This window comes from Melanostigma gelatinosum (assembly GCF_949748355.1).
Source record: "Melanostigma gelatinosum genome assembly, chromosome: 21".
NCBI lineage: Eukaryota > Metazoa > Chordata > Actinopteri > Perciformes > Zoarcidae > Melanostigma > Melanostigma gelatinosum.
In genome coordinates, this window is record NC_136654.1 from 16607598 (window position 1) to 16621650 (window position 14053).

Genomic DNA, 14053 nt, shown 5'->3' on the forward strand with positions numbered 1-14053 from the left:
GCAATGAACGTACTGTGAAATTCATAGCTTACCGTTTTAAAATGTGCATATTAGGGTGCATTACACCCCATTTTGCTTCGAGGTGTGGACTAGAGATAAAACCCTGTCCATTAATAATCTGTCTAATAGAGATTAATGAACCACTCGCCATGTCCTGATTGAAGTCCAGCCTCCCAATTGACCACAATCCTTGAAAATATTTAAAAAACAGACTTCTCAACCTGGGATTGTTCACATAAACCAGTCGGATGCTTTCCTATCAGTTAAAATATTAAATTGAAGTAGAATGATGTGGCTTTATTCTATTAAATATAAAGTCCTTTCTCTCTTTCTCTCTTTCTGACATACCCTCATTACCATATGTTGATGGTCTCATCGTACCCCTTTTATAAATAAGGTTGGTATTGTTCGATGATTTTTCACTGCAGAGAAAACAGCTCTGTGGATATATATATTCATATATATATATATATATCTATAGATATATATATATATATATATCTACAGATATATATATATATATTCATCTATATATATATATATATATATATATATATATATATATCTATAGATCTATATATATATAGATCTATATATATATATCTATATATATATGTATATTTGCAGCGTCGCTGTCCTGTGAGAACCACGTATCTCTAAAAAAAATCTCAGAAAAAAAGCCCTGGTTTCAGCTTCGTGGTGATGCATTTATCAGCTGATGAGGAGGCTTTTATAGTTTATTCAGCTTAAGAAGTAGGAGATTTTTCGCAACACACAAAGGAACTTCCTTCTTCAGTTAGTCACAAACATTCAAAATCATCAAATTTGCAGATTCATGGTTCTTACTGGACAGGAGGGGGATAAAAATATGTAATCTGAAAAGTAGACAAATGTAGCGGAGTAGAGGTGTAAAGTTGCATAAAATGAAAACACTCCTAGCCTATTACCATTATTTGTAGTGTAGTAGTAGTCCCTCTGATTTAAGTAGCCTACAGTACCTGAGTAAATCCGTACTTACATCACCCCTGAAAACGATGTATTCAAACTATAAAATACATGTATAAAATATAGATGAAATGTATAATTGTATCTGATATATGAATGATTAATTGGCTTAACTCAGTTTGACCTCAGGTTTTGCTCGCAACCCCGAGGTTTTATTTTGAAAAACGTCACCGGAAGTGGTCCGTTCCACCGGTAGTCTTGACGCTGGTTCGAGACCAGTCCAGCTCGGCTGCATTCCTCCTCTCTCTAAAGCCTGACCGATAGAGACAGAGAAAGAAAAGAGGGGGGAGAGAGAAAACACCGATTATTATTCTCTACCGTGTTGGATTTTAAAGAACCAGTCGACTCACACCGGACAAGGCCACGAACGAATACCCTCGTCAATCCTGCTCCGGTTGGACCTACAAAAACGAGCCAGAAAAAGGCGTTTTTTTCCCTTTAATAACGACGGGACTTTATCGTTAACGTGCATGTGTAGCTCAGCTATCGAAAAGCAGCTTCTTCACGGCGGATATCTCCTTTTTTTCTTTTTTTTTAAAAAATGAGGATTTGCAAGATGGCTGATGACAGCTACCCCTAACAAGGACAGAAAAGCGACGTCCCCTTTAAGATTAGGAGGGTATTATTTATTTTTTTGGTTGTATTTCTAATTAGTTAAAAACATAAAAAAATATGGCTGCTTCACATAAATAATGACCGTCCTCTCCGGTTGATCTCGTGTTTATCTGTACCTGTGCTGTGGAAGAAAATGGTGAGGTGACGGCTGAAGGTAATTTACACCATTTAATCCAGATAAGGAAGTAGAATAAATATGTTGTTGTCTAAAGGCTGAGGTGCGTAAAGGTGTAGGCCAAAGAGGACACGAGCTGGATACATTGTAACAATAACCTGTGCGCGAGGAGATATTTGATAGATGTGCCTCTGCAACAGAAGCCAACATTCCTGCGGATCCTAAAAACCCTTTGTTTTGTGTCGCCACTATTAAAACGATTAATTATGCAGTAAACAGGCTCCAAACGATGGCTCCGGTATGATGCTTTATTTTATGTTTAATCAGATTATAAAGCCTTTTGTTGTCGACAGAAACCTGGTAGGGGAAGAAAAGGAAAAAAAGCCGAGAGGCCTTGTGTACAGATATGCGAGCGGAGCTCCACATAGCAGGCGGTATTCATCCGATAGAAATTTCGCTTCTATGTTAGATTAAAGGGTTAAACAGTCGTTAAACAGCATTTCGTGTCTACTGCCAAAGCGTCGCTGCTTGTATGTATAATTAAACCGCAGGTGGAGGCTCCTCGGATACTTATTTATGATTCAGCGGACAAAAGCATCGCGCTGCGCCGAGATTATTGACGGAATCAAGCGTCCTTGAGGTCCAGATAAATACAGATTCAGGGTTGTTGTTTTTAAAAGACTGTCTTTGTGTGAATAGTAATCAGGGGTGTGGACTGGACTGAAGCGGTCCCGTTTCTCGTGGTTTGTTGGTCTGAACCGGTCCTCATAGTCAATCATAATCCGACATTGGAGTGAAGGAAGCTCTCAAGGTAAAAGGGCCTGAGCAGGCAGCAGCAGCAAGAGAAAATAGAAGAAAAAGGATCAGGTGTCTTTTCATGTGCTACACAGAGATTGATTCGCCTCGTGATCATAGAAGTTATTATGTAGATGTTTAAGTTAGCTGTGCCTTGCTTGCTGAACCTGTAGCTGACAGGCTTTTAGCTTCCTGTAGGCCTATAAACACACATAAGGCCCTGTGCGCATGTGTGTGTGTGTGTGTGTGTGTGTGTGTGTGTGTATGTGTGTGTGATTTTTAGAGGAAAGGAAAGCACCGTTTACTGTAATCTGTATAACGTCAGATCCTGCTGTGTGTGTTGAAATCTCTGAGGTGTTGTCATCCTTTCCCTGAAGCCTTCTCTGGTCAATTTTCTGGATATTTGCCTTCATGCTGCAGCAATAAGCAATACTGGTCACCTGTCAGGGAGTCTCGTTTGATTTGGTCACAAAGGGTTGAAATATACAGACTTGATCGTTCAGGACGGCATCGAGGGGCGTTTTTTGCTTTTTTAAAATCTTTTCCCCCTCAAGGCTCGTTTTGAGAGTCTGCTTTCCTTCGAGGACAGAGAGGCCTCGAGGTCTGGTAGAAGCGGGGGAACCGTTAGTGTATGCCTGCCCGCACCATGATGGCCTCTGACATGGCTGAGACGTGGAGGAACTGTTTCGAGGAGGAGCTCATCTGCCCCATCTGCCTGCACGTGTTCTCAGATCCCATCCAGCTGCCCTGCAAGCACAACTTCTGCCGGGGCTGCATCAGCGAGGCCTGGGCCAAAGAGTCCCTGCTGGCCCGCTGCCCCGAGTGCAACCACGCGTACGCGCAGAAGCCCAGCCTGGAGAAGAACCACAAGCTGTCCAACATAGTGGAGAAGTACAACGCCCTGAGCGTGGAGAAGCCAGCCGCGCCGGCGCTGCAGTGCATCCTGTGCCGCCGAGGCCCGCCGCTGCCCGCCGTGAAGGTCTGCCTGCGCTGCAACGCCCCGTGCTGCCAGTCCCACGTCCAGACGCACCTGCAGCAGCCGTGCTCGGCCCTCGGGCACCTGTTGGTGGAGGCGGAGGCGGTGAAGGCCTGGACCTGCCTGCAGCACGACGAGTACAGGCTGTACCACTGCGAGGCCGAGCAGACGGCGGTGTGCCAGTACTGCTGCTTCGCCCGCTGCCACCCGAGCCACGGCCACGCGGTCACGGACGTGGAGCTGCGACGCAACGACATCAGAGTAAGAATCGTGTATCCTACACGTACACTAAACACATGCATGTTCACTTCAGGGTGTAGTCACACTATGACATCGTGACAGAAACTAAACGTACGGCCCGTGGTTTGACTTCATCTCTCTTTATGGAAGCGGCTGCCAGAGAAGAAAAGATGAAACGATTGGCCGCTGAATTGATTATTCGATAGATCAAAAATAAACCGATCTGTAATATTCTAAGAAAAAAACTGCAAAGATTCAACGGTTCCAGCTTCTAAGCTTCTCTGATAGTAAGCTAAATATCTTCTGTCGGTAAAAACATTTAAAGACCTCGCACTGCACTCTGGGAAACTCTGATGTACATTAGACTAATCCATTAATCGAGAAGGTAATCGATTAGTGTTTTTGCACCCTGCTCTCTGGCGGAAGATAACCGTCAGTTGTTGCCCTGCTTGCAAAAATTTGTCAATTCATCGGTGATCAATACGTGTTGGCTAAGTGCCCACTCAAGTACCAAAAGGGAGCCTCACACAAGCCAGTGAGGTCATTTTTTTTATCCAAGCAAATCCCACCAGAACAAAGGGAATATTATACTATTTTTATATTTAGCCAAATAAAAAACAACTAGGGGGGATTCTAGGAACCATCGCTCATGTTTTGCTTAAATCAATTCCCTCCATCAGAAGCAGAAATACCCATTTTTAAATAATGTTGCGTTTTAAATATATATGTGTGTGTGTGTATGTATGTATGTATGTATGTATGTATGTATGTATGTATGTATGTATGTATGTATGTATATATGTGTATATATGTGTATATATATATGTATATATATATGTATATATATATGTATGTATGTATATGTATGTATGTATATATATGTGTATATATGTATGTATGTGTATGTATGTATGTATGTATGTGTATGTATGTATGTATGTATATATATGTGTATATATGTATATATGTATATATGTATATATGTATATATGTATATATGTATGTATATATATATATTTTTTTTTAGCGCTTGTGTGAGAGCCTTGTGCATTTTTCCGTTGTGATCCACTCCGGCCTACGTTCTCATCTGTTGGAATGACAAACAATGCAGTCGAGGGTGGAACAATGAGGGGCCCTCAGAGGGCCTTATCTCCCCAGCACAGGTGCATCCTAGCTCAGGGATCGCCAGTTGTGAGGGAGGGGAAGGGGGATTAAAGTGATTCGTCGCCTGATTCTGCAGTCTCCTTTATTAACCTCTTCCCTTCCTGGGGGTTTGGTGCTGGCTGTCGTAGATTTTCGGGCAGAGGTGGGATTGGTTTTCCTCCCCCCTGTCTCCCCCTTCTCCCTTTTTTGAAGGTGGTGTGTGTGTGACTTAGTCAGATGGAGAGCCACGAGGCCTCACTGCTCACTGACTCATTTTGTTCACCCAACACCCTTATTTAGGTGTCAACTGTGTCATGCTAGGGTGTATTTCCTGCTGGTAATGCTATGACTCAGCTGTATGTGTAGTTAATCGGTTGCCTGAGGCACAGGAGGCTGGGACCTGTTCTGAATATAAAAACTGTTCAGAAAGCCGTCACACAGACATCTTTTTTTCCTACGTCCTCTTCAATCAGGACGGTAGGAACAGCACAGGTGAACTTGATAACGTTAACGATGCTTCAGTGTCGCAGTTAGCCAGCATCCACGATACCATGACCTCCCTTAAGTGGAGAGCAGCCATCTTTAATGTTTATTAAATACAAAGGCCCGCTGTGAGAAGATGCTGATATTAAACGGGTGTCATGTTTCCCGTGTTAACCATCCTGTAGTGTGTTCGCATGCCAGGGACAGCAGTGCCTTTAGAGCTAGCATGCTCACAATGACAAAGCTATTATGCTTCTTAGCATGCTAATTAGCACTAAAAGCACAGCAGCTGATGGGAATGGGATTAGTTTTTGCCGGTATTTTGTCATAAATTAAAAGAATGGCTTCAGCTCACAATTATTTCCTTTGTCTTAATCATCTTAATCTGATTAAATTGCCTCTAATACCAGAAAATTGTGAAAAATGCCCATTTTGATTTCCCACGGTCCAAGATGATGTCTTCAAATGTCTTGTTTTGTCCCACCAACAGACCAAAACTACAAAGATACTCTTACTATCGTATAGGACGAAGACAATTCGATTGGGCCTCCACTAAAATCAATGCAATTAAAGAGCAACAAATACTATATACTCTTTAATGAGTGGCTATTGTTCAGGCCTAAAATAAACATTGAGTTTAGCCATGTTAAACTCATGGTAGTGACTACTGTAACATCGTCCATGTTCAATGCAATATCAAGAAATGCAGAGTGGACACACACCACCCTACAGCGACTGCCCCCCCCTCCCCCCTCCCTTCTTTGCTCTTCAGATTCATCAGCCCCCCCAAACTAAATTCACCTCTCACACCACCCACCAGCCACTCCAGGCGAGTACCGACCTTCCCTCTGGCCCTGCTCTGATGGAAAAGACGCTGTGGTGAAATGACAGCTAAAGAGCATCCTCCCCTCTTTATTACTAAAGCTGGACAAATAAAGGCAAAGAATAGATGGGAATATTATGTACAAGTATGTGGGGAAAAAAAGCTGTATACAAGAATAAAATATATTGTATAAATATATCTAAAAAGCACCAATGACCAACAATAAAATTAAAATAAAGCGTCTTTTTACATCAATGTTTTTATACATCAAAGACTGCATTATAATAATGGGAGCAGTGGCGGTTGGGGATTATTTGTAAGAGGGTTATTTGTAAGCAAAAATGTCAAACATTTGCTGGTTTCAGCTTCTTAAATGTGAATATTTGCTGCTTTTGTTTATCTTATATGATAGTAAATTTAAAAAAAATAACCCCAGGGAAATTACATGGGGCTACTTTTCAAAAACAAATTTTCTACAGACTAAAAGCTAAGAATTAAACTAATCGATTCAACCGGGAATGAACCGCAGATTAATTGATAATAAACATTTTACTTTGTTTTGTGACTAAATACCTGCAAATCTTCTGACAATCTGCCTCGGCTAATTTTTAATTAGCAATCCTTAGCACGCTAACATGCTACACTAAGATGGTGACCATTAGCATTGTGAGCACGTTAGCATTGTGAGCACGTTAGCATTGTGAGCACGTTAGCATGCTGACATCAACATGAAGTACAGTCTCACAAAGACCGAACACTCTACTCTTTGTTTGAATCTAGATCGTGTTGGCGGTGCCACATCATTTAGCTCTGGACCGTCTTATCGTCTCACTTCTCGATCATTAAATGTTGATTGAGGATTATTCATATCTCTCATTAAATATTCATAACATGAAGGATTAGAAAATCTGTGTCAACGACATTGCTGCTCTCAGACTCGCTGTAGGGAGCGACGTAGAGAATCGGCGCTCTCATACGGAGCCGTTAATTACGTTTTTTAAATTTATTTTGACCTCAAGCTGAGCCGGATAGGCATCTTCAGTTTTAGCCTGTGCTCCTAGAAGTAAACGAGTGTCGTTGCCACAACACCGCCACAGCTTCCACCGCGTGAATGCAACTTTTAAACAAGTAGTGGGAGGAGAGCGGCTGGAGCCTTTTCTGCCTCAGTATGTCCATTTATCTGTCCAGCTCCCCCAACATTAGCCCTCCGCTCTCTCTAATGCAAACACAAAATAGCTGTTGGTTGCCATGTCAGCAGCCCCCCGCAGGGATTGTGTGTTGGGTTGGGGACTAAATTAGCCGGCTCCCGAATTCTAATATCTCAGGCATGGGGAGGGGATGCTAGCTGAGGTCACAACCTCCTGAAAGCTGAAGACTCTCTTTCTTTCTCACCTCACAGCAAAGCCTGTTGAGACAGCAGGAGCGCGTTGAGGAGCGAGTGCAGGAGATCGAAGAGCAGCTCTGCAAACTGGACTCTGACAAGTGTGTGGTGGAGGTGAGTTTTTTGTTTTTGTTTTTACACCCTGAATCTTTGGCCGTCAACGCAACTACACACATTTCCCGACACATCGTTGCATGATACAAAAGGGACATTTGAGTGGATTGATGTTTGTGTGTGTTTGTGTTTTTCTCTACAGGACCGGGTGTGTGAGCTGAAAGAGGAGGTGCGTCTGCAGTACCAGCGGATGCACCAGCTCCTGGAGGAGGATCTAGGTCGGACTCTGGAGGCTCTGGACCGGGCTCAGGCTCGGTTCTGCCAGGAGAACGCGGCCCAGGTTTTGGCTCTGGGCGAGCAGCGCCACGAGGCCCAGAAGCTGCTGAGCTCCATCCACACGGCCTTCAGTAAGGCGGAGGAGCTGAGCTTCATGAAGAACACCAAGCCGGTTAAAATCCTCACAGACAGGTGAGAGCAAAGTTTTCCTTTTTTGCCTGTGGGTCCAAGCTGACGTCTTATCTTGAATCTTGCGTGACTCTTGGCATTTTTTGCAGGTCTCAGGCATGTGTGGGCAGCAGTATACCTCCTTACAAAGTGGGGAATCTAAACTCTAAACTATTCCTATCTGAAATCTCAAAAAGAGAGAAGAGCTTGAAGAGAACGCTGGAAGGTAGGATCTAAAAAAAAACATTGGGTTTTAATCCAGGACATGAATGTGTTTTTATTTAAATGACCACTTTCCTCCTCTTATTTCACACCTCTTCTCCTCTTCAGTTCCCCTCACCCCTCCCTCGACCTTCCTGCAGTCCGTTCCTGCGTATCCCAGCGGTCAGAGCTCCGGAGCAGAGAAACGGAAACATTCCACTGCCTTCCCAGAGGGAAACGGGAGCGTCGGGAAGACCGCCACTCCGGGTTTCAAGGACTCCGCTTCCTCATCTTCCTCCTCGTCGTTAGCCAAACAGCCCTACCTGGGCTCCGGCTCCGCCTCTGGAGAAGGTCAGTCTACCAATCAGCAGCCTCTCGGGCCCTGCGGCCCGCCTCACATCAGCGAGGGCGGCGGGACGGGAAGCGGAAGCGGCTCTCTGACCAACCACCATTCAGGCTCCGTGTTCGCCTCCTCGCACTTTCCTCCCGGAGGCAGCGGCTCCTCGCACTCCTCCCAGCAGGCCGTGCTCCCGCAATATGGCGGCCGTAAGATCCTGGTGTGTACGATGGATAACTGCTACTGCTCCGGAGTGCCCTCGGTGTCGGGCCACCGCGGCCATCCCCCGTACCCACGCTCTGGCTCTTTCCCCTGGGTCAGCACCCAAGACTACCCCCCTCCTCCCGGCCTGGCCTCTGGAGGTCCGTCCATGCAGGGCCTGGCAGTGAGGGACTGGATAGACGCCTCGCAGACACACAGACATGCAGATTTTTACGGGCTGTATGGGCAGCCCTCTACAAAGCACTATGTCACCAGTTAACAAAGTAGACACACGCACACACTTGGATATAGAGACAGGCACCAAAATAGCACACCGTTACCGTCTTATTAACCGGAAAAGAAACCGTTATACTCTACACACAGTAAAATATTAAGATTTGTACACACACACACACACACTGATCTAGAACATGTACACACATTCGGGGGCAGGGTTGATCTCTTATGTGTTTTTATTTTCTTCTTTATTTTCAGTCGGTGTTTCATGTAGTATATTATACGTAAAAATGCCAAACCAACACGTTCACTCTGGCACAACCCAGCTCAGCGTTTTACACATAAACAAGAGAAGCCTAAGAGGAGAGATTGTGACATGCATCTTTTCTTTTTTATTTATAGAGCAGAAGATGGATAGAAAATTTACTTTTATTAGAAAACGCCTCTTCGTGGCTGCTCACTGACGCTAACGGGAAAAGAGATAAAAACGTGCAGTGTTGAGCTTTCCAGTTTAGCGCCTTGTGTTTCTCTTATATAATCACCCCTCTAGTTGTACTGAGATCAATTGCCTTATGTTATTATTAGCGTCTTATTTTTTGTTCTGCCCAGCTCTCATTGTTTAGTAGATCCTCTTTAAAGAGGGACTGCGCGGTCCCTTCGTGTCTCTCGTTTCCATCATCATGGCACCTCTTCCCTTCTTTGCTGAGTTCAGGGATGGACCGTACGGCTTGAACACAAAACGCTCTTCCATGGAACTCCCACACTGCACTTGTGGACGCCTTGTTATGCCTGGACTACAGATGCTGACCCGCAGAGGGACACTGGAGCTGCATCTGAAGGGCCGGTTGACCCTGGCCCAAAGAGTTTTGAGGATTTGGCCCTTATTCCTAGCACTCCCTTCCTGCTATCAGGCTTCCCACAGGACAGAAAATCTTCTTCTGACAAAGACTGTTTCCATATAGTAATTACTCTGACTTTGTGTTATTTGGTGCATCTGTAGGTTTCATGCTTGTCTAGAGAGACTCTTTGATTTTAGAGGAAAAGGCAAGACTGGACAGACCAAACCAATCAAGCATCTGGAGGATCTGATGATGCTGTAATTGTACTTCCTGCAGGGCAAAGATGTCACTTCCTCTTAATAAGCACACGAGCTCTTGGCTTCCTGTTTGCAGCTGAAATCATGCAAGGAAGAGTTTTTCTTTTTTTTTTCTTTCTTTTTTTTTTAAAGCACTCAAAAGAAGAACAATGGGGGGGGGGTAAAATGTATGCAGTTTTAAAAATGAGTGTCTGGAAGAAAAGAAGGGTGGGAGGAATTTTTTTTTTCATCTACTTTTTCTAAAAGAAGACTGGACTGCGAGATGTAAGCAATTGTCGTCATCCTAAAAAGGAGTCGTTACAACCGTCAACTGAAAGAAAAAACGACAACATAAAATATCTTTTTTTGTAAATATTTTGTGAAATGGAAACATTACAGACGTGATTTGGAGAAGGGTTCCAAATAAACAAACAAATTTAAACTGGTCTCTGTTGTCAACTCTGTATGTGCATTTTCTTTCATCTTCATTTAAAGAACAAGGGCGGTGATATTCAACATTTTGGTATTGTGCATTTTGCCACGAGCTCCAGCAGCAGGTTCAACTTTTGACAATAGAAACACTGCTGCGTGTTTGGTAGAGGAGAAGTTATTATCCTCGTGTTCTTTCATATTTTGAGTAATGATAATAAAAATAGCTTTATTTATATTGCACCTTTTTTTTTATTTTTTTTTATTTTTTTTATTATAATTTACAAAGTCAATAAAACAGAAAGCTTAACAGTGAGAAACTAAGGTAAGAGATAAACCCTGATAGAACAATACAATAGATAAAACAATAAAAACCAATTGATACGATGAAAATAAATTAAGAAATAAGAACTAATTTAGTAAAATAAAACATCAATAAAATAAAGCAGTAACGTGACCTCACATAAAAGCCAGTCTGTAAAAAATGGGGTTTAAGTGTCCTCCTGTGGATGTGTGTTTTTAAAGTTAAATAAATACACTAATACTGCAGACAGGCAGATTATTTGCATGTTTAAGAAAGGTCAACAGAGGATGGGCGGTTGTTTGAGTGGGCGGACATCGGTTTTATTTTTTAAAAGTCATGAAGAGTAAGCAGATGACTGTGTAGAGATGACTGTATGAAACCAACAGTGAGCACGAAACAAACGCTTAGATTCTGTGTTTGCACAAATGTGAGAAATATTAAATAAGGCTGGTGGTATTTCCATTTTTCTTATTTTCAACAAGTATTTTCTTAATAACAGAATCCTGTGTATCATAGAGCTTCATTCATGTCCAACAACAGCTGTGTGATGCTGTATTAATCCATGTAGTGATAGCACTATACAAACTTAAATCAAACATACTTACAATAAAGGTTCTCTACTCGACATCCATTAATATCCAGCTGCAGTCTGCAGACGACTGTTTGCCGTGTAAAGATAAAGTGGCGTAATGTTTACCTGAGCAGAGGAGGAAGTAGCTCTCCCTCTGTGCTTTGTTGCCGAGTGCACTGTTAGCACTGTTAGCACCGTTAGCTGCGAGCCGCCACCGCCGTGTTGAAAGCCCAAAATGTCGCAAAGCACCTTCAAAACAATAAACTTTAGTTGACACGTTTGTTTGGTTTCCAAGTCAGATACATGTTAAAAAAGTCACAAGTTTTTGAGTCGTAATTACAAATTTGATGACGACATGAACGCTGTAGACTCTAATACGACACGAATGCAGCATTAAGGTATGGTCACAACATTTTCACACTACAAGAATGACCCGAACTCTGCTGCAAAAAAAGAGCGTGGTTTCATAATTTGATGCCGGGTATTTAAAATATATATTTATCAGAGCATCAGACTGTAAACACTTGTGATAGTCTATAGTGTGGTAGTTTAAAAGACTACCGGTAGTAATCTCTTTTAAATCACTTCTTAAACAAACTTGAAACATTTCTTGTGTGTGCCTGGTACAGACAGAGCTCATGAGTATGTGTGTGGGTGGAGGCCTGCAGAGAGGCAACAGGATGAACAGAACAAGTTTTGAGATGAGTAGTTGTTTGTTAAACTCAGCCTGATTAAGATGTTGCATAATGCTCCCGCCTACCCTTCCGCCTCACTCCCCCTCAGACAGCAAAGACGGTCCACTTGTGTTTATGTGTTTTGAGTGAACAGGAAATGAAAATACAAAAATATGTCTTTTACTAGAGAAAAGTTAATGTATATGGATGAAGACTTTAGGGAATTACTCTTAATCGCTTTCTTACTGAGAGTTAAATGTGGAGATTGATACCAGTCTCATGTCTGTCCGGTAAATATGAAGCTACAGCTAGCAGCTGGTTAGCTTAGCTTAGCATAGAGACTGGTAACAAGGGGAAACAGCTAGCCTGCTGTGTCTAAAGGTAACTAAATACACCCACGTGTCGTTTTTGCAATCACATTGTTTTTGTACAGATTAAACAAACAAGATATGACATTTGTAACCTTTGGACAGAGCCAGGCTAACTGTTTCTACCTGCTTTCAGTCTTTATGCTAAGCTCAGCTAACTGTCTGTAGCTTTGTACTTAATGGACAGACATGAGTGACTCTCAGGAAAAAGATGAAGCGAATATTTCCCAAAATCAAAACTATTCTTTAATTTTCTTATTTTTTTTGTTATGTACCATTTCCAAGGGCAGTCGTTACCTTTTAATCTCAAACTTAAAGTTAACGTGCGTGGTGCAAAGTCCTTAAATTGCTCCAAAAATAGAAATCTACGAACTCCATGTGCTGAAGAAGATCATGTGACTACAACTGAAAGCTCGAGAAACCGCAGCTCAAGGAACCTCATGATGAAGTCGAGAATGAACTTTCAAGAGTTGAACATTCATTCAAAAATGTCACTTTGAGTTTCAGAACGCCGTTTCTTTCCTTCTAACGCCAATCAGCGGTTGATGTACAAGTAAAAACAAACATTTTAATCATATTGCTTCTTCTCGCTCCACCCTCGTCTTCCTCCCACCTCTTTCCCGTCTTGAGGCCTGATGTTTTTTTGTTTCCCACGTCAGCAAACCTCAGCAGAGACACAGGCAGCCAAGAGCTGTGGGGTCGGAGGTGCAGCATAAATTACAGCGCTGCTTTTCTATCTGTCACTCTCTGACACACACACACACACACACACACACACACACACACACACACACACACACACACACACACACTCCCTCTCCTTTTCTCTCTCTTTCTCTTGACACACACATTTTCTCACACTTGCGCACACAGCTGTTGCACAGCTGTCTGATCCATGAGGAGAAAGGCAGTAATCCGGTCACATACGTCTTCAATATATATCACTGACACACACACACACACACACACACACACACACAGTCTGACTATCTTAAATTACCCACAAACACACGTTTATACACTTATAAAATGACCACAGTCCCTTTTCTTCTCTCATTTGGAGATTTTAATGAAACAGAAGTTGTTAAAACACCAAATTTGCTTTTTTACAGTTTTTTGTTGTTGTGTCGCATAGCTGCTGGTTAGCTTTAGCTTAGCATAAATAATGAAAACAAGGAGTCTCTGTCAAAAGCAAAACAAAGCATACCAGCGTTAAACTCATTAATTTACATGTTTTATCTTTTTCAGTTGTCTTTTTTTATGTCTGTTTATGAGTATTTCTGTAAATAAACAGTGAACACGACATACAAATTACAAATACAGAACATAATGTACAAAGGCTACAGGGACACACATAAAGTGCAACAGGACACAGCAAATATACAGTTTTTAACTCCGGTGTACTTTGTCCAGAACAACAAGCTGTAACATGTTCAGCAGTGAGTTTTAGAGTTGCTGGTTGGCAGCCAGGCAGGCTAGCTGTTTCCATCTGTTTCCAGTCTTTATGCTAAGCTAAGCTATGTAGCTTCATATTTAATGTACATGCATGTCAGTGGGATCAGTCTTCTCATTGAATTCTACG

At 42.5% G+C, this 14053-nt stretch overlaps 1 protein-coding gene across 1 annotated transcript; it reads left to right on the forward strand.

Moving 5' to 3' along the window:
- The first annotated feature begins 1274 nt into the window (after window positions 1–1274).
- On the forward strand, window positions 1275–10556 carry trim8b (tripartite motif containing 8b). The gene is made up of 5 exons (XM_079292918.1): window positions 1275–3767; window positions 7595–7690; window positions 7833–8098; window positions 8185–8300; window positions 8405–10556. The coding sequence occupies exons 1-5, from the start codon at window positions 3162–3164 to the stop codon at window positions 9091–9093; spliced, it is 1773 nt and encodes a 590-aa protein (XP_079149044.1). The 5' UTR covers window positions 1275–3161; the 3' UTR covers window positions 9094–10556.
- The last annotated feature ends 3497 nt before the right edge of the window (window positions 10557–14053 follow it).